We start from the raw sequence: 19,163 nt of genomic DNA, 5'->3' as shown, positions 1-19,163 counted from the left end.
CGCCAGACAATCCCTCTGTGCTGTGGGGCGCGTGGGGGCGGCTACTGCCACAAGGGTCCAAGGCCCGCATGGGGCAGGTGCAGCAGCAGCTGCTGCCACCGTCGCTGCTGCTGTGCTGATGCTGCTGCTGGCTGCTGATGCTGCTGCTGCTGCTGCTGCTGATGCTGATGCCAGCCAATCTGCTCAAATTCTGCTCCCGCACCCTCTCCGTCACCTTCTCTCTCTCTTTCTCCCTTCCCCTTTTTTGCTTTTTCGTCAACACTAATTTTTATTTTACTCTTTATTTGTTTGTTCACTGTTCACACTAATTATTATTTTTATTTCCCCTTTATTTGCATTTCTCACTCTCGACTCGGCTGCTTTATATTGTCCCTTAGCAGTCCGAAACCACAGCCGCAACAACTGCTCTCCGCTCGGCTTTTATAATATTCTATACTTCAAACTGCACCAGCCCAAGCGAAGCGCCCGACGTGTCCTCTCTCTTTTTTCTCTCATTCTCAGAACAATAGCCATAGCCAGCGGATACTAAAAACCGGGCCGCTTGCCGAGCCTTTTGCTTGTACATTTGCCACTTGAATTAGAATGAAACGCCTTCTGGTACGTACTTTGTTTCTCTATTTTTCTCCATCGGAAAAAAACAGGAAACTAAACTTTTTTTGATGTAGCTGTGCTTGCACTCTACCACACTTTGTCTTTCAATCGCCTCCCTAAAACAGACAGGGCGTGCATCCATTTTGCATTTTCCACTGCATTTTCCGCTATCAATTTTTTTCCTTCCTTTTTCATCATTCTCTCTTGCCTGCATTCTACGTCCCTTTTCTACTCCTCCACTCTTCTCATTTACCCCCCACTCCCCTTTTATCTCTTTTTTTACCTGGCTCTAATCATGGGGATCTGCACATCGCACTAATCAAAAACCAAAGCCCAACTGGCAAATCATCTGAATTATCATTCAACCTCCGAATTGTAGCGCGGCGCCAAGAACAGCGAAAAGAAAAATGACGATACCCCGAGCTCGCCGACCTCTGCGAAAAAGTCCTGGGTGTCCTCCGCAGGCATAGGCGCCCTGCACCCGAAGCAAAAGCAGAAGCGCGTGCGCAGCGGCAGCCATCCGCAGATCAGACACCTGGCCATGGAGGGCCACAATGGCCCAGTCGTCAAGGCCACCATGGACGAGATTCGCCGCGACGCTAGCGGCTCCAGCTCAAATCTTCGCATCAACAGCTTCAACTTGTCGCCTGTCACAAACCCAATGCATGCCCGAGCGTCCATGGATATTCCGCGCCAGGTCGACGAAGACTATATCGACGACCGCCTGCCGCCAGTGTCCATCGCATCGTGGGTGTCGGACAGCGCCAATAACACGCTGCAACAGGCGCAGATGCGCCATGAAGAGCACCGAGATGAAGAGTACCAGGGGGAGCAGCATCGGAATCAGCGGCAGCAGCGGCAAATTGAGGAGGAGCTGCGCCAGAGCGTTAATGTCGATGCAATGTTCCCGCCGCGCACCACGTCCGCCGTGCTCATGTCGGCACCGCCCACACCTGCTGACGCAGTGGCCGCTCCCATGCAGCATAGGCCGAGTCTGGTTCTGGACGCCAATGCCAGAAGCCCCAGAGTCGAGTTTTCTATGCCGGTGGCCGCGCCCTCGGCGCCGCCCCACCCAACTCGGCGCCGGTACGTGGCTTCCCAGCGCTTTCGGCCAACGATGGACACAAACGCGTGATCAGCGAAAAGATTAAGAACCTGGCCACGCGCTTCAGCAGCTCCAATCTCAAGGAGCAGTCCGACAGCAATTCGCCCGTAATCAGACGCCGCCCGTCCAACACGCCCTCGGTATCGGAGCGCGTGTCACAATTCGACAGCCAGGAGTATACGAACGATCCGCGGGCCCTCAGCATATTTGGCCGCTTCGGCATGGCCGTGGGAAATGGCACTGGATCAGCCATGCACAGCCGCTCGTCGTCGGTCGCTGGCAGCTCGATGGCCAACGGATTTAACCTGAGCATTGCTGACCAGCTGTCCACAACCACTGCATCGACAGGGCTTGCGCCAGAGCCCGCAGCGAACCGCCGCCCGCACAGCATGTTTCCCACTGTCAACTTTGGTGTTTGTACCGACAACGTCTCTGGGACAGACAACCACGCGCAGTCAACCGAGGGTATGCGGCCCGCCAGCTCTTATATCAACGACTATGATTTCGACGACAGCAACGACGATGATGAAGAGGAAGAAGTCGAGGTCGAAAGCGTGCCCACCTACCGCATGGGTTCCAACGGCAGAATGGTGCTGGATCACCAGGCGACTATGGCTGCAGGCGTGCAGCTGAACTTTTCACGCTCACCGTCTCTCCTGGGCAACTCGTCGCAGTCTGCAATGTCGTCGAGCCCCGTGGGGTCTACTGGCTACCGCGGCGTGCGCAGCGACAATGCCAGCAAGCGCCGCGGATCGCTTCTCGGCGCATTCAATGCGCCGGAGGAGCCGACGCACGTTGCCTCGGACCACTCACTGGCTCTCCGCCGCGCTGGCTCTGTCGTGCCCACGGGGCCAGTGCCCTCAGCCAGCTCGATTGTCCCCTCGGTTGCCGCAGCCACCGCAAGCCTTGCCGAGCTCCAGCGCAACATTTTGACAAAAGACCACACAAATGATGCTGTGAACCGCAGGCGGTCCCAGTCCCACGCGCCCCCTACCCAGCCCGCAGTCAGCGACGCTGCGGAAGCCAAGCGTGCAAGCACGAGCGACCTCCCATCCTCCAACCTGCGCAGCTTGAACGAATCGACGTTGCTCGACTGCCTGTCATCCAGTTTGCAGCCGCTGTCGGCGCGCTCGCAGGACAACACGCTGGCTGCCGTTGCTTTCGGCGACATGGGCGCAGCGGCCGACCTGGTCGAAGCGATGCTTGCGTCGGGCGATGCTGGCAAGGTGCTTTCGGCAAACGAGCACGAACGCTGCGTGCACGAGGGAGCCGCCTTGCGGCAACGACTGCAGGCAGCGCGCACCCGACTCACCTCAGAGCTGCGCACGAGAGACTCAGCAAAGAGCGCCGCGGACGCAGCGGCAAAGGGCACGGGTACTAGCGTCGGGATGTTCAACAAGTCTAAATACGCGAGCAACGCGCAGCTCAACGAGGATCTCGGTTACGCGGCCGCGCGCGTGCAGCAGACTGAGACTGAAGTATCCGAGCTGACCACAAAGCTGCGTGTTGTTGATGCGGCGCTGCATGCGCACCAGGCTGCTGTACTTGCTGCCGCTGTTCGTACTCTAGTCGCGAGGCCACAAGCGAAAAGGTCCAAGCACAGCTGGCAAGCGAGCAGGCCATTCGCGAGAAGGAGCGGATCCAGCAGGAGAGCTTGGACGCCCAGAAGAGCCTGGAATCCCAGGTGCGTACGCTGCAGGATGAGAACGAGGGCGTTGCTTCGGAGTCGCAGTTTGCACGCCATAGTGCCAGCCTCGCTGCCGAGCGGCTGTCCGGCGAGCTGACCGTTCTGCGCGAGCAGAAGTTGGCCGCTGAGCAACGTGCTGCGGCACTAGAGGCGCGCGTGGACGACGTCCTGCTGCGCGCACAAGAGGCCCAGCAGACAGCCGACAGTGCGAGTGCGCAGATTGAGTCTGCGCGGGTCGAGGCCGAGGCCGCTCGCCGCTGCGTCAGTGCCTTTTCTGAGGGGCTGCGCAAGATGGCAACGCCTCTGCGCGCGCTGGGCAGCGTGCAGGACAGTGCCGAGAAGCTGCGCGCGCTGAGCGTCGACGAAATGACCCCGACAAACACGCCACCAGCGACCCCGACGCTCGCACTGAAGGCTGGCCCTGCGCCGCGTACGCTCACTGTCGACGCGCTTGACGCGCTGCCCCTGGATGCGTCAATCGGTGCGGAAAGCGCTTCTGCTGCCATGGCGCTGCTGCACGCCACTGTTATGGAGTGCACGAGTCTGCGCGGCGAGGCCATGCGCATCGGTGATGCTCATGCTCGTTTGCAGCGCGACCTGGCCACCGAGAGGCGCCTTCGCGAGGCCCAGAGCTGGTAATTACGCAGCAGCGCGAGAAGCTTGGCCGCCTTGATCAGGCCGTCAAGGAAGTCGCTGATTCGCTGGAGTTGCAGCACAAGGAGGCCGAGAAGCGCTGGACTGAGGAGCGCCAGCGCCTGGTCGACAATATCGAGCGACTCACACTTGATGCCGCTGCCCTGCGCGCCGAGGCCGCTGCTGCTGTTGCTGCCGTCGGCACCATTGAGCCCATCACTCCGCCGCTGCAGTCCGCCGAGGAGACCGAGCTGCAGGCTAAGATTATTTTGCTCGAGACTCAGCTCGCCGAGCAGGCTGAGCGCACTGAGCAGATTCAGCGCGAGGCCGACACGAGGATTAAGGCACAGGCTGCATCTAAGGACGTCATTCTTAGCGACTACATGCGCAAGCTGCGCGATGCCAGCGCAATGCTGACCAGCACTGCGACGACGGCAGTCGAGGGATATTCAGATAATGGCAGCGGCAGCAGCCCGCCCGCCGGGTCGACTGGCGATGCTCCGCGCCGTTTATCTCGCCGCCGGAGTCTTCCGACACTCTGCAGCTTGCGGAGGATTGCAGATTCGCCTGTGGTTTCGTCAGCTCCCATCAAACGGACGGCAGCAGTTTCAAACATGCAGACAGCGACTGAACCTGCTAGAGATCTCCCTGTATCGGCTGACGAGAGCATCAACCAAATGCTGCTGGCGTACTCCGAGAAGTTGATGGCCAAGGAGGACGCGCTGCGCAACCGTGAGGACGAACTTGAGGTCATCCGCGTAGTGGGTGCCGAAATCGAGGCTGCGTTATACAGCATGCTACCGTCCGCGAGACCCAACTACGGAGGCATCGGCCGCTCGTCTCTGAACGCATCGCCTCCAATGGCCAACGTAGCGTGGCCGTATGGATCCATGCCACAGCAACAACTTCAGCATCATCAACTCAAAACCGACTCCAACGATAGCTTGCGCAATCGCTCGGCGTCTTTCTTCCAGGGCCTGCGCACCAACTACCTGGGGATGGTCGACGGCCCAGAGATGCAGATGCAGATGTTGACGCAAACACAGCATCCTGTGCTGGCCATTCGTACTGATGCCCAATCGCTCGCGCTTACGACACACTCGGCTGCTGAATCGACCTTGCCGAGCAGCACAGAAAGGACGGCACCGGTCTACACAACAGCGCTCAAGCTCGGTGGCGCCGACGGTGTGCCCTCGCTAATTCGCAACCTGGCGCCACTGTCCCAGATGGTTATTTCCGAAGTGCGGCGCCTAAAGAATTTGATATGCGACCTCGAGGACCAGTCGCGCGACACTCGTGTGGAGCTTTTCGACACTCAAGCCAAGCTATCTGACCTGCAGAGCTACTGCAAGCAGCGCTCAAAGCAAGAGGACACAATCCAGCAGGATATTACGCATGTGTTAGCCCAGATCACCCGCCTGCGTACCCGTGTTGTCGAGCTGGAGTCTGAGAAGGCCAAGTTTGAGGTCGAGGCCCAGCAACTGCACAGCAGGTGCCGCAAGATGGAGGACAGGACTGCTGAGCATGTTCTAGACCTCATTGTCGACCGCGTCGGCCAGAGTGAATGGGCGAAAACAAAGCACTTGATGACCGATGCTTCCACTGCTGCCACTAATGGTGGCCAGCAGCCAGATTTCGAGGCCAAGGCTGTTCCTGCACGGTTTGCCAGCGTAAGCTCCATCTCGGTTAGCCATCCGGAAGCCAGTGACATCCGGGCCGAGTTCAACGAGCTGCTCCACCAGGTCATTGCCAAGCGCGATGAGGACCTTGAGAGGATGCAGGTGCTGGCCGATGCCTGGCGCGCCGATGCCCACAAGACGTCGCGCGCAAACGAGTCCAAGGCGTGGAACACCAGCACTCGTGGTATCCAGACCATCTAGCCACTCTACATTGATTTATATATATACATTTTTGCCTATGCTAATTCTTACTCCATTTTCCCAATTGCCAGAATAATATAAATAAAACAATAAATAAATAAAACAGTTTCTGTGCAAAAAAAGGTGATTTATGAAAAGTATTCGGGCTTTTTAATGTTCACGCCATACTCAGCCAACGCTGCAGTGAGGTCATCCATGCTAAGCACTGTCTTGCGGTCCTTGCTGTTAAATTTCTTCTCCTTGCTCGCCTGCTGCCGAATGCGGTTGTACTGGAACGCATCAGTCGCCACATCAGAAATGAATTTTTGTGTAGCCAGCGCCAATAGCCGCTTAATTCGCACATCCGTGCATTCAAACCCAGCCTGCGCTAAGTAATATTCTGTCAGCGCTTCGGGAATAATGGGCGCGTAGTTGTCCATTTGCACAAGAAACTCTGCAAGGCTCTTTTCGCTCTGGATCTCGGACCGCGAGAGCATTCGCCCGGAGATCGGAGTCGATGCCCTTTGGTCGGACTCGGTCTGCGGCACTGCTGCTAATGTGGATGGTTCGTCAAGTGGTGGCTCTGCTGGGGATACATCCATAATATTGTTGTCGTTGTCCTCACTCATTGTGTGCTGATAATAATAGGTAGTGTGATACAAATGGCAATTGATATCTTGGCCTTTCAGCATTAAAATTTTAAAAAAATAAACATAATATTATGTTAATACAACGTGTTGGTATGGTTTCACTCACGTGTTTATTTATTAACCTCACTGTATTGGAGCTGTTTCACGTGAACTTACCCAATCTATGCGTTCAACGAGCGACAATGATCAATTGATTGAATTTTTCGGCTTAATCCATGCGACAAATTAAATTTTGAACCGCAAATACCTATCAAGTTTGCCTCACATACACACACACGTACGCCTCTTTACTAGAAACGCTCACTAACGCATGGACCGAACAGAGCTACTCACGGCGGGTACGGGTCTCGCACGCAGTACGAGCGCGAGAAAGAGAGGCTTATAATCGAAATAAACCAGGGCATGGACACGGTAAACCGGAACCTTCTCCAGCTCAACCAGAATCTGGAGTCTGCAATTTCGTTGGGCAGCAGCTTTGGTCGCATAGCCAGCCTGTGGAACGAATTCGGCACAATTATCAACCCACAGGCAGATGAGGAGGGTCCACATGCTGGAAATTCTGAGGACTCTGAAGATGGTGACGAGCATGCGAACGGTGCCGATGTAGCTGATGCTGCAGCCAGCGAGTTTACCGGCATGGACATTTCTGAAGGCGGACATACATTTGACCAGTCTAATAGTGTGGACGCAGACTTGAACAGGATGGCTACAGACACGCTGATGGACCAGGATTCGTAATCCAGTTTTCACAAACAATACAAAATAAATTAATATCAATATGTTTGTTTGTTTGTTTGTTTGTTGGCTTTTTGTTTGGGGAACAGAGGTCAGGTATATTGCAAATAGAAAAATTGCGCCGACGTTGAAAACAAAATACTACCTCTTAAAACGGGGGCAAATGCCAATGAGTCTTATTCGGCTATTAGCATAACCAGAATAACCTTAGAAAGTAATATCCCGATAATGAGTTTGGATTGCAACTTGTAACATTGGGTATTATCCCCCAAAAATAACGCCACGCATTGATTTTTTGATTTTATTCTGCTAATACTTTTGAAAGAAAAAAGAATGCCTGCAGTTCTCATTTATTACGCTCACAGTGAAGCGAATCCGGGTCTGCTCATACCCCTGTTGGGGGGTTTTGAACTTTTTACTTGGATCTTGTAATAGTCGCACCAAGTTAATATGTCAAAAAATGAGTGAAGCAAACCCGGTTTTATATTTTTAAAATGCTATTGTTCTTGACCATGCGGAGTCTCACTGTAGTATGTCTATCGCATGCTTGTCACCCAGTCAACAATTACTTATTTGAACAGTGAAGAGCCAGGGCCTCAACTTTGAACATCAACCAAGTCGCCAAAAAACACACACCAAAATGATATAAATACTGCTTGTGCTCGACATGTCAGGCCTATCAGAGAAAAAACAAACTTTTTGTCAAGCTGCATCTGTTTATCTCACATAATTCCATCCACTATTTTACATACATTTACCATGATGCACCAGCGCGAATGTAACACGCACAAGCTTGTCTGCGGAGCCTCCAGCAGCAACTACCTGTTCATTTGCATGGTGTGCCATTTTACTAGCCACGACGAGGAGGTGATGAGGACGCACTGCATCGACAACGAGCATGACATCTATGCTTGATGACAAAAAAATAAAAATGAAGCGGCGCTTTGAGTCGGGGGGATCTGGAATCGCTACTTGACCCTCGTTGTGCTCATTTTAAAATTTTAAAATATTTTCCAAAGCTATCAATAATACATTTACGAGCCAGCCACCAATTAAACAAAAATTGTGTGAATTATATTGCTATATTACTATAAAATTTATTGGATGTAGTTGTCTTCTGGAGCAATAGCCTCGTCGTTAAATATGCCGACAACAGGAATGTGGTCTGTCAGCGCCGAGAAATAGCTGCGGTACATTCTATCTGAACAAAAGGTCATCGAAAATCGGCCCTTGGAGTCCAGGCAAATGACCCCGCCATCCCCGCCCAGTTTTTTATCTCGTTAATCGCAATGGCGCTGGCCTTGCTCGCGTTCTCGCCGAGAATATCCACATGCGAAGCAATATAGCGAGAGGTCCCTTGATGGGTAGCGTTCTTGCTCGTTCCAGCGCAGCTGACAGCCACTTTGCTGTCAGCCCAAGTCCCTGCGCCAATAGCTGAAGTGTTGTCAAGACACTTGTCCAGCTTGTTGGTCGTGCCGCCAGTCAAAGTTGCCGCGGCCAAGCGCCCGCACACATCAATTGCCACAGCACCGACAGTGCCCGTTATCAAGTGGGAGTAGTCGAACTTGTTGCTAACCATTTCATCTGTTGATAACAAAAATGAGGTGGAAGTATTCCTAGCCCAGTCCGTTTCCAGACGTGATTTTCGTTATTTGTGCTGCTCCCACCGATGCGCTGTCCAAAAGTATGAATGGTCGACAATATCCAGGCCTTCGTTATTGGCAAACTTCTCGGCTCCCGATCCACACATTGATAGGTTCTGGTTGCCTTCCATTACTCGGCGGGCCAATGAGACTGGGTTTTTGACTACAGTGAGAAGTGTGACTGCACCAGCCATGCCATTGGATCCGTCTATCACCGAGGCCTCCATCTGGTTGACGCCGTCAATATTGAAAATGGAGCCCTTGCCCGCGTTAAACGTCGGATTGTTCTCTAAGGAGCGTACGGCAATCTCGACTGCGTCAACCGCACTTTCACCGCGTCGCAGCACGGTGTATCCCTCCAGAGCCGCGTGGTAAAGCCCTCTACGAATTGCCCTTTCTTCAGCTGGCGTCATTTTAGATCTGGAAATTATACCAGCGCCACCATGGATAACAATGGTTGGCGTGGGTCTGGCTGACACGCCAGACAGCCTGTGCAATACCGACATGACGGACGGAAATCTGCCTGCGTCTTTCTTTTTGTGAGTGTATTTGGCGCTCATCAGAAATATTGTGTCAGTGCTATAATATAGATGGGGGCTAAATGTAGCAGCTTTGCTCGAGGTAAAATGTAGTCGTACGTATTGAAAGTCATAAATAAGGTTAAAATATTTTTTTGCTGAGAAGAAAAGTGAAAAAATATGACAAGAGAACGTGGGTTTATAAATTGAAGTGCCTTTTTGTGCTTCAATAATAAGCGGATAAATATACAGATTCAGCATGGTCAATCAGCAGCTGATGATACAACTGTTTTTAGCTTTATCATGTGACCTGTGAATTGCTCATAAATGGGTATTTCCATTTACACAATTTGAAATCGGCCCAAATGTCGTAAATGCCTGGTGTAGGAATCATGCACAATCCACATCGTACAGGAATTTTACAATTCATTATAAAATCGGGGTTGACCAACTTTTTCAAGAGCCGCTTGGTTACAAGTACAACGCCAGTGATTAAAATTCAAGCCAGGCAATGATGAGCTAGCCAGGATCCTGTCATTATGCCATGCTCAACACCCGGACAACCAACTAGACTTCCACTTCCACTTATATGCATCCCATCACAATTGGAGAGCCTTACCACTGTTCTCTTATCTTTTTCTCTAGCAACTCTGACTCCCAATGGACGGGAATGTGAGAGGTTTTTTACACGGTAGTCTGCTTACACCTCAATGCAATTATATTACATAATTCCAGTAAAAATTTCAATAGTCAACAAAGTTACTATTGCAAGATTTAACAAAAATTGTCAAGTTTCTTTTAAAAAATATATTATGTTGCCTAGAAATAATTTTTAGTTTTTACAAAAGTATAAGCATATATAAATACAAGCACAAAATATTTAAATTTAATTGCATGTTAAAATCTGGGTATACTGCAGATATTTTGTAACTCTGTATATTTAACAATTATAAAGGCTTTTTGATATCCAAGTCCAATTCAAAGGAAAACAGGAATCTTTTTCCTCACTGCTGTGATCACATATGGTGATCAATGCGCTTGATAATCATAATCACGATATTTTTCATTACTGACTAAATTTTTCGTATATCGTTTGGTTGTGGTGTGCTGTGCAAGCACATCTTATTTTAGAAAACAACCACTCGTCTTTTCGCGTTTTCCTTTTTATAGTACTTTTTATTTTCTACAATTCACCGTTCTGCTGTTAATCGAAATGTCGGACACTGTTGGTAACAACGCTCCCGTGGTGAAGGCCGCCACTAACATGGACACCGATGCCAAAAAGATGACCAAAAAGCAGCTCAAGGCCATGCAATACAGAGAGAAGCTGGCCAGACTGTCAAAGCCAAGCGAACACACAACCACCAATGGTGCAGGCGAGACCAACGAAACTGACGGGGCGCCCACGAAAAACAGAAAGGAAAGGCGGGCAGCAAAGTTTGGACACACGCTTGAACCCAAAAAGACCGAGGAGGCCAACGATCGCGAGCCAAAGAGAAAGGCCAAGAAGGAAGAGGTAGTTGAGGAAGTAAAGCAAAAGTTTGAGAAGCGGACAAACGGAGCTGGGAGTGCTGTGCGGTTCATTGCCTTTATCGGCAACATCCCATTTAAGACCACAGCACAAGATATTAAGAGCTTTATGAGGGCTGCCAACCCGATCTCAGTGCGCCTGATGACGGACAAGAACACAGGCAAGTCGCGGGGTTTTGCGTTTGCTGAGTTTGGCAACTCGAGCGACTACAAGAATGCACTCAAATTCCATCACGGGCGCATGGGAGAGAAGAAGATCAATGTAGAGTTGACTGCCGGCGGCGGCGGCAACAGTGCTGACCGGGTACAGAAGATCCAAACCCGTCGCGAGGAGCTGGAGAAAGAGCGGAAGCGCAGCTCTGATTTGAAGCGCCAGAGGACGACTGAAGATGATGACTCCAAGTCCAAAGACAACGATGGCGGCGATGATGGCGATGGGGGCGATTCATCCGCAGCAACCGATCGTCCCCAGCGCAGCGCAGCGCCACATGTCCATTCTGCGAAGCGCATCAGAAGCGACAGGCCTGCGAAGAGCGACAAGTCTAGCAGCGCAGATGTCCAGAGCATTGCTGACTACGACGACGGATCCAGCAAAGACAAGAACGACAAAAAGGACAAGAAACCGAACCGCAGAAAGCGCGGACGTGGATCTCACTAATGCTTGCGCAATCGGCGTTACAGCTCATGTTTACATTCAAATATACATTTTTATGATTTGTAAATGGTCAAGATTCGTGGTATTGATGTCAAAATAAAGAGCGCTGAAAAGCTCCCAAGAGACACAGTTCCGGGCAAAGAAAAGCAAAGAGCGAGTCCTCACTTTCCCCACTCCTCCCGCATCCAGACATAGAAAAGCCCAGAAGAGGAGAAACACAAGACCCGGAAAGCGCTTTGGTAACTGTACAAGAGAAGACAAAATGAAAAGACACACGCACGCTAAAGCGCGCGCAACCTAAAAAAATTAATCGCCAGGAGCACAGGGTTGTTTTTATATAAACGGAATGAGCGGAAGTCGCCATTACCAACGCTCCTCATTGATCCACCAACACTCGCGTGTACTGCCGCCAAGGCTTAGTACAGACGGTGGGGCTTGCCCATGGTGCTCTTGATGTAGAGCGACTTGATGTTCTGCCAGCGCTTGCGGAGCAGGGAGACCAAGAAGTTAACGGCAAGCATGATGTTACCCAGGAGCTCGTCCTCGGTCATGTTGACGTTACCAACAGCGACGGCCAGGCACAGAACCTTCTTGAGCTGGAACTTGATGGTGGCGCGGATCTCGTCGGCACGGGAGTTAAGGTCATCGCCGTGGCTGACGGGGGTGGGGAACTTACCAGCCTTGTGGAGACCGGGGCCGAGCAGACGGGGGATCTGCTTGATCATGGTCTCGGAGGCAAGGAAGGCGTCGTACGAGGCAGCCAGCTTCTTGATCAGCTTCTTGTTCTTGTTGAGCTTCTTGAGGTCCTCGGCGGAGCGGAAGGGCATCTCAATGTTCTTGGCCTTGTCGCAATCGTGAGCGTCACCGAGAATGGCAACGGTCATCTTGGGGCGGGGGATGTTGGGCAGCTTGATGGTTCCCGAGAAACGCTTGTCACGCTGGGGATCGTAGTTCTTGAGACCGATCTGGAGCTCGACGGTCTCGACGAACTTGCGCTTCTGCTCGCCGGTCGAGGCGCTGAGGAGGGTCTTGACCTCCTCACGGACTGCTGCTACTTGAATCTTGCTTCCGCTATAAACAGGACAATTAAGAGGGTGAGAGGGTGCGTGGTAGAGATGCGGGCAGAGCGTTAGTGCGTGTATGCTGCTTGATTTATAGCATAAACAGACGCAGCGTGGCCTGTGCGTCTGTGTCTTTGTTTGTGGGCGTAGCGGCGCTCATTGCAACGCAAGCAATGCGAGCAGAGGGAGGCAGCCTCAAGCCTGCTAATTCAAGCAAGGACATGGGCCAGGGCCAGAACAAAAGCTATGATGCGCCCTGCCAGCAGCAGCGGCAGTACTGGGTTCAAAGCCATATTCTGGCTCGGTTTCCTCCGTCACAAACAAGGCTGGCAACTTGGCGCTGCCTCTGTTCGCACAAGCCCAACTTTGCCAATTCCGAATTCCGAATTTTCAATTACAGAAATTCGAATTTGGCGCAATTCGTGGCTGCTGTTCCGCACTGGATGCCGTGGTTCCGGCTCACGGATGCGGTGTATCGTCCGCTTGTGAGCGATGCGTACCTCATTTTGGATGGATTCGATAATGGTGACTTTACAGAGAAAGAAACGGATTCAGCCCTTGGCTGGATGCAATCGCGGATTTGGCTGAGCAGGCAGACAAAACAAAGAAAATAGACAGGCCAGCAAACAGGTATTCCAAATCACGTGTAAAGGGTTTGGGCCAATCGCAGCGTGAGCGTAAATAAGCACAAGGCTCACGAAAACGCCCTTTATTTTTTCTTCCTGGGCGCAGCATAGCACTGCTCAGCTCAGCTCAGCTTTGGCGTCGCTGTCGTTCATTGCTGCTGCCATTTGCTGTGCTTTCCATTTTGGCTCTTGCATTCGCACACTCCACATTTTAGCACGCTCAATTCGTAACAATGCACTTTTGTCCGTCGTGCTCAAACTTGCTTCTGGTCGAGAACGGCGTCGGACAGAACGGCGAGACCTGCCTGGTGTGCCAGACGTGCCCGTACATGTTCCCTATCTCAAAGCCATTTATCTCACGCACGATTCTTAAGCGCAAAGAGGTCGACGACGTGCTGGGCGGCGAGGAGGAGTGGGCTAACGTAGACTCTATCGAGATTTCGTGTCCAAAGTGCCTCCACGAGCGCGCGTACTTTAAGCAAATCCAGATGCGGTCGGCCGATGAGCCGATGACTGTGTTTTTCCGCTGCTGCAGCATGTCGTGCAACTTCAACTGGAAGGAGAACTAAGAATAGGACGGGAACTGGGACTGGGACTGGGACTGGGTGGATAGTGCTTTTTTTTGCAGGATCCTGAGTATCTTTTTGTCTTGTTTTTGAATAAAATTCAGTGTAAATATTACGCGGGATGCCACAACAAATTTTATTGCATGGAACTCGACCTTTTAGTGGAGTTGCGGGGAATATTATTTGGCAGCATGGGCATGGGCTAAAATAGTATCGGATTTACATGCGTGCGTCTTCATCGCCCGCCAATTCTAAACTAACAGTTTGCAAAAAAAAACTGTAAACGAGTGCGATAATAGAGATCTTCATTGCTTCGTTGTTTTAGAGTACTTGCAGGGTCTAGCGGACAAATAACGGATAATGGCTGTGGACAACTATAACGATGATCTCGATGTTAAAACTTTCCGATCTAAAAGCAACTCCAGCGACGCCACCGCTGCTAAGGATGTCGACTACCTGCTTCCTTTTGTCGAGCCGTATAAAGACATGCTCGGCAGTGTGAAGTCGCCATTCTTTGCTCTGAGATATTTGGTTCGACTGAAAAACGGCACAACCTTTATTCTGTTCGGGCTGACCTGCATTTGGGTCTCGTCTTACGTACTCAGCCTTCGTGGCGGAGACCTCCTGCTTATCAACAACAATCTCGGACTTCTCGGAGCCGAAATCATAGTGTCCGTTCTCTCGCTGACGGCCATGGTGACCATACTGTACATGCGCAAGCTGAGGCGAACGATGCGGCGAAGCATGGCAGTCCTCATACTGGTCATCTTCGCGGCACTGTATCTGTACGACCATGGCGAGCGATTCGAGCAACATGGATTCTACAACCTGCTGATATTCCTGCTGATATTCATCCCGCTCAACGCTGTCATTGTGACGGTGTACATCCTGTTCATGACGATCCCAAACTTTATCGTGATCCTGTTTGTCTCTCTCATTGTCATGGCATGTGGCGGTACGGTGGTCCTGCACCACTACATACGCGTCTTTGACCAGGGCATGTTTGGCCAGCTGGAGAACATCCCGGGCGAATGCAGGTGGCAGGGGAGAAACTACCCACTTGTAGATTTGCTGCCGGCCGGTACGCAGAACTTCTGGGCCGGCAGCATGAACTGCAAGGCCAACGCGGATCACATAACGGCCCATTTCGATGACAATGGTATCCTGAGCGCCAGCTGCACAGCAGATATGCCCATTTACGTGGATATACTGCCCGATACACGGGCGTGGCCGCTGAAGGACAAGTCCAAGTGGCAGGTCTTCAACCACCGCGTACTGGGCGACATGGAGCGGAAAACGTATGTCAAGCCGCTGTTTGTCGAGGAGGGCACCCAGGCAGTCATTGTGCGCTGTGGATCGGAGAGCAAGATCGTGACTAGGGTCAGCCCGCATCCATCGCATCTTCCCAGCTACGTTCCGCCAGCAGACACCGATACGCGGCAGCCCACGACAAACGAGACCACTGTGAGTGTGGCGGGGAAGCGTCCAAATGTTATATTACTCTTTGTCGACGCCATGTCCCATCGGCAGTTCTACCGGCGGCTGAAAAAGACAGCAAAGGTGCTTCCGACACTGCACCAGCCGGGAAAGGCAGAGCTGACCGAGCTGTACCGGTATCACTCACTAGGCGTGAGTACCGATAACAGCACAAAGGCGATGTATCTGGGCGAAATATTTCCGCAGAAGGAGAAGCCCCTGCCAATCTGGGCGTACTTCCGCGACCGCGGGTATATAACAGCGCGTGTCGAGACATCGTGCGAGGACTGGGCAAAAACGTACACGGGCAATTACTACCCCAGCCAAAAGTACTCCGTGGGCGAGCGCAGTCTGGACTACGAGCTGTCCTCGCCGTTCTGCATGCCCGAGTTCTATCCGTCGTCGGGCAACGCCTTTGGCAACTTTAAGGGACCGTTTTCGATCGTCGCACGGTGCCTATACGGGAAGCACGTGCACGAGTACGGGTTTGAATACGTGGACCAGCTGCGGAAGGAGCTCCGGTCTGTGGCAGAGGGCGAGCGGCGGCCGTATCTCATGATGCTCAATCTGATGGAGGGCCACGAGGGCACAGGCGAGGTACTGCGCACGCTGGACAACCGGCTGTCGCAGTTCCTCACGGACCTGCGCGAAAGTGGCGAGCTGGAGGACACAGCGCTGTTCCTGGTGTCAGACCATGGGCTGCACATGGGCTTGAACTTTGCGTTTCTGAACAGCGGGCAGATCGAGCACAAGAACCCGTTCTTTTCCATGGTATTGCCGCACTGGCTACGCGCGCAGGTGGACGAGCAGGGCAATAGCGGGCTGCCGCTGAACGAGCAGCGATTGACGACGCCGATGGAGACGCACTTTGCGCTGAAAACACTGGCCAACTGGCCGGCATACGATGGGGCTGACTTTGCCCGCTCATTATTCACGGCAGTGCCTGCCGGGCGCACGTGCGAGCAAGCGGGGATCGGAGCAAACTTTTGCATGTGCCGTAATTAGAAATGTATATTGAACCGCTTATTAAAATGTGTTTAATTCTTCAAGCTTTGTTTTTCAGCGTATGACTTTGGCGCTTGGAGGCCGACGCGCCGGGCAGTCCGCTCAATCAGGTTACCCTCGGTTGACTTTGGGTTAAACTCGGCCAGAAGATCCTTGTACTTGCGATTGTTGAACAGATAGGTGAGGGCGTCCTGGGAGTGGTGGTGGCCGCTGCTGTCTGTGCTTGCGCTCTGCCACTGCTGGCGCAGCTGGGCCGCCCAGGTGCGATCGCCATTGACGCGGGTGAACTGGCGGTTGATCTCGCGCAGCAGGTGGCGATATGTGTGCAGCGGATTCGCAGACATGAGTAGTAGCAAAAAAGCAGTAATTTAGGGGTTGTGTGCGTGCGGGGTGGAATATAGTCGAAGTTGAGGCGTTTAATTTGAAACGCACCGCGCGGTGCGCCAACCAAAGCTGAGTGGCTCGGAGATAAGGCGGGCCAATGGGTATGGGAATATCAGAAATTTTAGAGTTTTTTATTCAGTTGATCTTTTTCCAGTTCAGAATTCAGAATTCAGGGTTTAAGGTCTGATGATTCGATGACTCGATTCAAGGACCTGGTGTTGAATGGAAAAGGTGGCCTGATGATGTTTGCCTGTCATGCGCATGGAAGGTGGCTCGCACAAATGCAAGCTAAATGGTACGGTCAAAGCTGCTTTATTGCGACGTCGCCCTTTCTTTCTACAAAATATAAAAATAAATTGTCGTACGATTAAAACCCCATATATTTCAGTTAATACAAAACCACATGGCACAGCATCGAGCAGCGGCGCCATCATCATCATCATCATCCTCATCCTCCTCCTCCTTCGATGGCAGGCGGCGGAGCGGGCGAGCACAGAATGCGGCCGGGGTTGGCAGGTGGAGTGCGGTGCGGATATTCAAGGCCCTGCTTTTCGCAGCGCTGACGATCGGGCTCTTGTCTCTTGCTCGCAATTTTTACTTTACAAAACAACCAATGCACTCGATTCTCAAGCAAGCTACAAAGGCAGCAAGCAGCAGCCATACAGCAGCGCAGGCGGGCATTGTCATAGTCGGAGGCGGGCTGGCCGGACTTGCAGCTGCCGTAGAGGCGCTGCAGCGGACGCAGGGCTCGGGCGTGACAGTGGCTCTCCTTGAAAAGGAGGCGCGCACCGGAGGCAACTCGGCCAAGGCGTCTTCGGGCATCAACGGCGCCGGCACGCAAACGCAGCGCAAGCTGGGCATCAACGACACGGTGGCAGCGCTCGAGGCTGACACGCTGCGGTCGGCGCGCGGCGAGGGCTCAAGTGTGCTTGCAGAGCGGCTAGCGCAGGATAGTGCGGGCGCCGTCGAGTGGCTGCAGACCCAGTTTGCGCTGGACCTTGACGTGGTTGCGCAACTGGGCGGCCACAGCGTGGCGCGCACACACCGGCGGCCCGACACGCCCGACGGCCGGCCGCAGCCCGTCGGCTGGGGCATTGTCAGCACACTGGCAAAGCACCTGGCCGACGAGCCGCGGTTCCGGCTGGTGGCCGGCGCGCGCGTGACAACGCTCGAGCTGGACGGGGCGCGCATAAGCGGCGTCACGTACGAGCAGGACGGTGCTACGCAGCAGCTTGATGCTCGTGCCGTGGTGCTGGCCACCGGCGGGTTTGGGGGCGGCGGCGAGTGGCTCAAGCGCTACGCGCCGCAGCTGGAAGCGCTGCCGGCCACCAACGGCGCATTTGCCACAGGCGACGGGCTGCAGCTGGCCACGGCGGTTGGCGCGGCGCTTGTTGGCATGGAGCGGGTGCAGGTGCATCCCACGGGGTTTGTGCGCGCCAGCGAGCCCGCGGCGCACACAAAGTTTCTTGCGGCCGAGGCCCTGCGCGGCGCTGGCGCGCTGCTGCTGGACGCGCGTGGCCGCCGCTTTGTCGACGAGCTGGCGACGCGCGACGTTGTGACCAGCGCCATTAACGACGCGTGCGGATCGCCGGACACCCGCGCCACACATGCCGGCGCCGAGGACCCCGGGCTTCCAGCAGCCTTTTTGCTGCTGTCTCAGGCTGCCGCCGATGCCTTTGGCCGTGGCGCGCTGGGCTTCTACGAGAAGATGGGGCTTGTGTACAGTGCCGCCGGTCTGGGCGCGTTGGCCGCTGCCCTGCGCATGCCGCGCGCTGCCCTCGAGCATTCGCTCCGCGCCCACGACGAGGTCCGCAATGCTGACAGCGTCGATGATTTTGGCAAGCGCGTGTTTCCGCAGCCGGCGCTCAACGCGGATGCCGCCGCGCCGTACTTCTGGGCTGTCGTCACGCCCAGCATCCACTACACCATGGGCGGCCTGCGCTTTGATGAGCATGCGCACGTGCTGCGTGCCACCGACGGCGCGCCTATTCCCGGGCTGCTGGCGGCAGGCGAGGTGACCGGCGGTCTGCATGGCGCCAACCGCCTGGCCGGCAACTTGCTGCTCGAGTGCGTTGTCTTTGGCCGCGAGGCCGGTCGCCAGGCCGCGATGCTGGCGTTGGTGTGACGTGACATGGCTTGTGCAAGCTGATTTAATTTGATTGACGTTCAATATTATTTGAACCTTCCCGCAATTCGCATGGTTGATTATACGCTGTGACTTTAGATTTCCCCGCATTTCCTTTAATCAAAGCCACTTTGTGGAGCAATTGGGCGGAAATATTGAGTGCCGCTTTGCCAGCCTATTGGTGCTTTTGCGCACACCATGGCATCATCGCGCATATTTCGCTATATTGGCGGGCAAGCCAGCCAGCTACACAAGACTGTGCTATGTGTGTATATTATACACGCAGTTTGTGCTACGCTCAAATTCAAACAGCC

At 53.4% G+C, this 19,163-nt stretch overlaps 10 protein-coding genes across 10 annotated transcripts; 6 read left to right on the top strand and 4 right to left on the bottom strand.

The window, feature by feature from the left end:
• The first annotated feature begins 103 nt into the window (after positions 1 to 103).
• BX661DRAFT_205225 (uncharacterized protein) lies at positions 104 to 6,000 on the top strand. The gene is made up of 5 exons (XM_051538588.1): positions 104 to 597; positions 971 to 1,677; positions 1,731 to 3,070; positions 3,232 to 3,951; positions 3,975 to 6,000. Exons 1-5 carry the CDS (start codon positions 583 to 585, stop codon positions 5,894 to 5,896), a joined length of 4,704 nt encoding a protein of 1,567 aa, XP_051391942.1. The 5' UTR covers positions 104 to 582; the 3' UTR covers positions 5,897 to 6,000.
• Positions 6,001 to 6,538, bottom strand: BX661DRAFT_182046 (transcription initiation factor TFIID 23-30kDa subunit-domain-containing protein). Its single transcript, XM_051535877.1, has one exon. It carries the CDS (start codon positions 6,502 to 6,504, stop codon positions 6,025 to 6,027), a length of 480 nt encoding a protein of 159 aa, XP_051391941.1. The 5' UTR covers positions 6,505 to 6,538; the 3' UTR covers positions 6,001 to 6,024.
• A 225-nt stretch (positions 6,539 to 6,763) lies between these two features.
• On the top strand, positions 6,764 to 7,309 carry BX661DRAFT_182045 (uncharacterized protein; the record flags this gene model as incomplete). The annotated part of the gene is made up of 1 exon (XM_051535876.1): positions 6,764 to 7,309. A coding segment is annotated over one exon (414 nt), but the record flags the coding sequence as incomplete, so codon positions are not given.
• Positions 7,310 to 8,473: 1,164 nt separating this feature from the next.
• BX661DRAFT_198204 (putative asparaginase) lies at positions 8,474 to 9,409 on the bottom strand (the record flags this gene model as incomplete). The annotated part of the gene is made up of 2 exons (XM_051538205.1): positions 8,474 to 8,824; positions 8,960 to 9,409. 2 exons carry the CDS (start codon positions 9,407 to 9,409, stop codon positions 8,474 to 8,476), a joined length of 801 nt encoding a protein of 266 aa, XP_051391939.1.
• A 1,150-nt stretch (positions 9,410 to 10,559) lies between these two features.
• BX661DRAFT_182041 (uncharacterized protein) lies at positions 10,560 to 11,730 on the top strand. Its single transcript, XM_051535875.1, has one exon. The coding sequence runs from the start codon at positions 10,635 to 10,637 to the stop codon at positions 11,607 to 11,609; it is 975 nt and encodes a 324-aa protein (XP_051391938.1). The 5' UTR covers positions 10,560 to 10,634; the 3' UTR covers positions 11,610 to 11,730.
• On the bottom strand, positions 11,666 to 13,198 carry BX661DRAFT_182039 (ribosomal protein L1). The gene is made up of 2 exons (XM_051535874.1): positions 13,168 to 13,198; positions 11,666 to 12,677 (listed from the first exon to the last, which is right to left on the bottom strand). The coding sequence occupies exons 1-2, from the start codon at positions 13,170 to 13,172 to the stop codon at positions 12,023 to 12,025; spliced, it is 660 nt and encodes a 219-aa protein (XP_051391937.1). The 5' UTR covers positions 13,173 to 13,198; the 3' UTR covers positions 11,666 to 12,022.
• Positions 13,199 to 13,993, top strand: BX661DRAFT_182038 (uncharacterized protein). The gene has a single exon (XM_051535873.1). The coding sequence runs from the start codon at positions 13,527 to 13,529 to the stop codon at positions 13,860 to 13,862; it is 336 nt and encodes a 111-aa protein (XP_051391936.1). The 5' UTR covers positions 13,199 to 13,526; the 3' UTR covers positions 13,863 to 13,993.
• Positions 13,952 to 16,340, top strand: BX661DRAFT_205220 (uncharacterized protein; the record flags this gene model as incomplete). The annotated part of the gene is made up of 1 exon (XM_051538587.1): positions 13,952 to 16,340. The coding sequence occupies exon 1, from the start codon at positions 14,220 to 14,222 to the stop codon at positions 16,338 to 16,340; it is 2,121 nt and encodes a 706-aa protein (XP_051391935.1). The 5' UTR covers positions 13,952 to 14,219.
• On the bottom strand, positions 16,329 to 16,849 carry BX661DRAFT_182036 (uncharacterized protein). Its single transcript, XM_051535872.1, has one exon. The coding sequence runs from the start codon at positions 16,682 to 16,684 to the stop codon at positions 16,373 to 16,375; it is 312 nt and encodes a 103-aa protein (XP_051391934.1). The 5' UTR covers positions 16,685 to 16,849; the 3' UTR covers positions 16,329 to 16,372.
• Positions 16,850 to 17,337: 488 nt separating this feature from the next.
• BX661DRAFT_143092 (FAD binding domain-containing protein) lies at positions 17,338 to 18,849 on the top strand (the record flags this gene model as incomplete). The annotated part of the gene is made up of 1 exon (XM_051532982.1): positions 17,338 to 18,849. The coding sequence occupies one exon, from the start codon at positions 17,338 to 17,340 to the stop codon at positions 18,847 to 18,849; it is 1,512 nt and encodes a 503-aa protein (XP_051391933.1).
• Between the last annotated feature and the right edge of the window lie 314 nt (positions 18,850 to 19,163).

This window comes from Kickxella alabastrina (assembly GCF_025024165.1).
Source record: "Kickxella alabastrina strain RSA 675 chromosome Unknown BX661scaffold_10, whole genome shotgun sequence".
Taxonomy (NCBI): domain Eukaryota; kingdom Fungi; phylum Kickxellomycota; class Kickxellomycetes; order Kickxellales; family Kickxellaceae; genus Kickxella; species Kickxella alabastrina.
The sequence above is the reverse complement of the archived record's forward strand: the minus strand, read 5'-3'. Positions and strand labels throughout refer to the sequence as shown.

What these genes read in the sequence shown, in the direction of transcription:
- BX661DRAFT_182038 (XM_051535873.1), top strand. Translation starts at nt 13,527, where the DNA reads ATGCACTTTTGTCCGTCGTGCTCAAACTTGCTTCTGGTCGAGAACGGC.
- BX661DRAFT_182046 (XM_051535877.1), bottom strand. Translation starts at nt 6,504, where the DNA reads ATGAGTGAGGACAACGACAACAATATTATGGATGTATCCCCAGCAGAG.
- BX661DRAFT_205225 (XM_051538588.1), top strand. An exon ending in CCCCACCCAACTCGGCGCCG is followed by an intron (nt 1,678 to 1,730) that starts GTACGTGGCTTC and finishes ACGCGTGATCAG; the next exon opens with CGAAAAGATTAAGAACCTGG. An exon ending in CGCAGCGGCAAAGGGCACGG is followed by an intron (nt 3,071 to 3,231) that starts GTACTAGCGTCG and finishes CATGCGCACCAG; the next exon opens with GCTGCTGTACTTGCTGCCGC.
- BX661DRAFT_182036 (XM_051535872.1), bottom strand. Translation starts at nt 16,684, where the DNA reads ATGTCTGCGAATCCGCTGCACACATATCGCCACCTGCTGCGCGAGATC.
- BX661DRAFT_182041 (XM_051535875.1), top strand. Translation starts at nt 10,635, where the DNA reads ATGTCGGACACTGTTGGTAACAACGCTCCCGTGGTGAAGGCCGCCACT.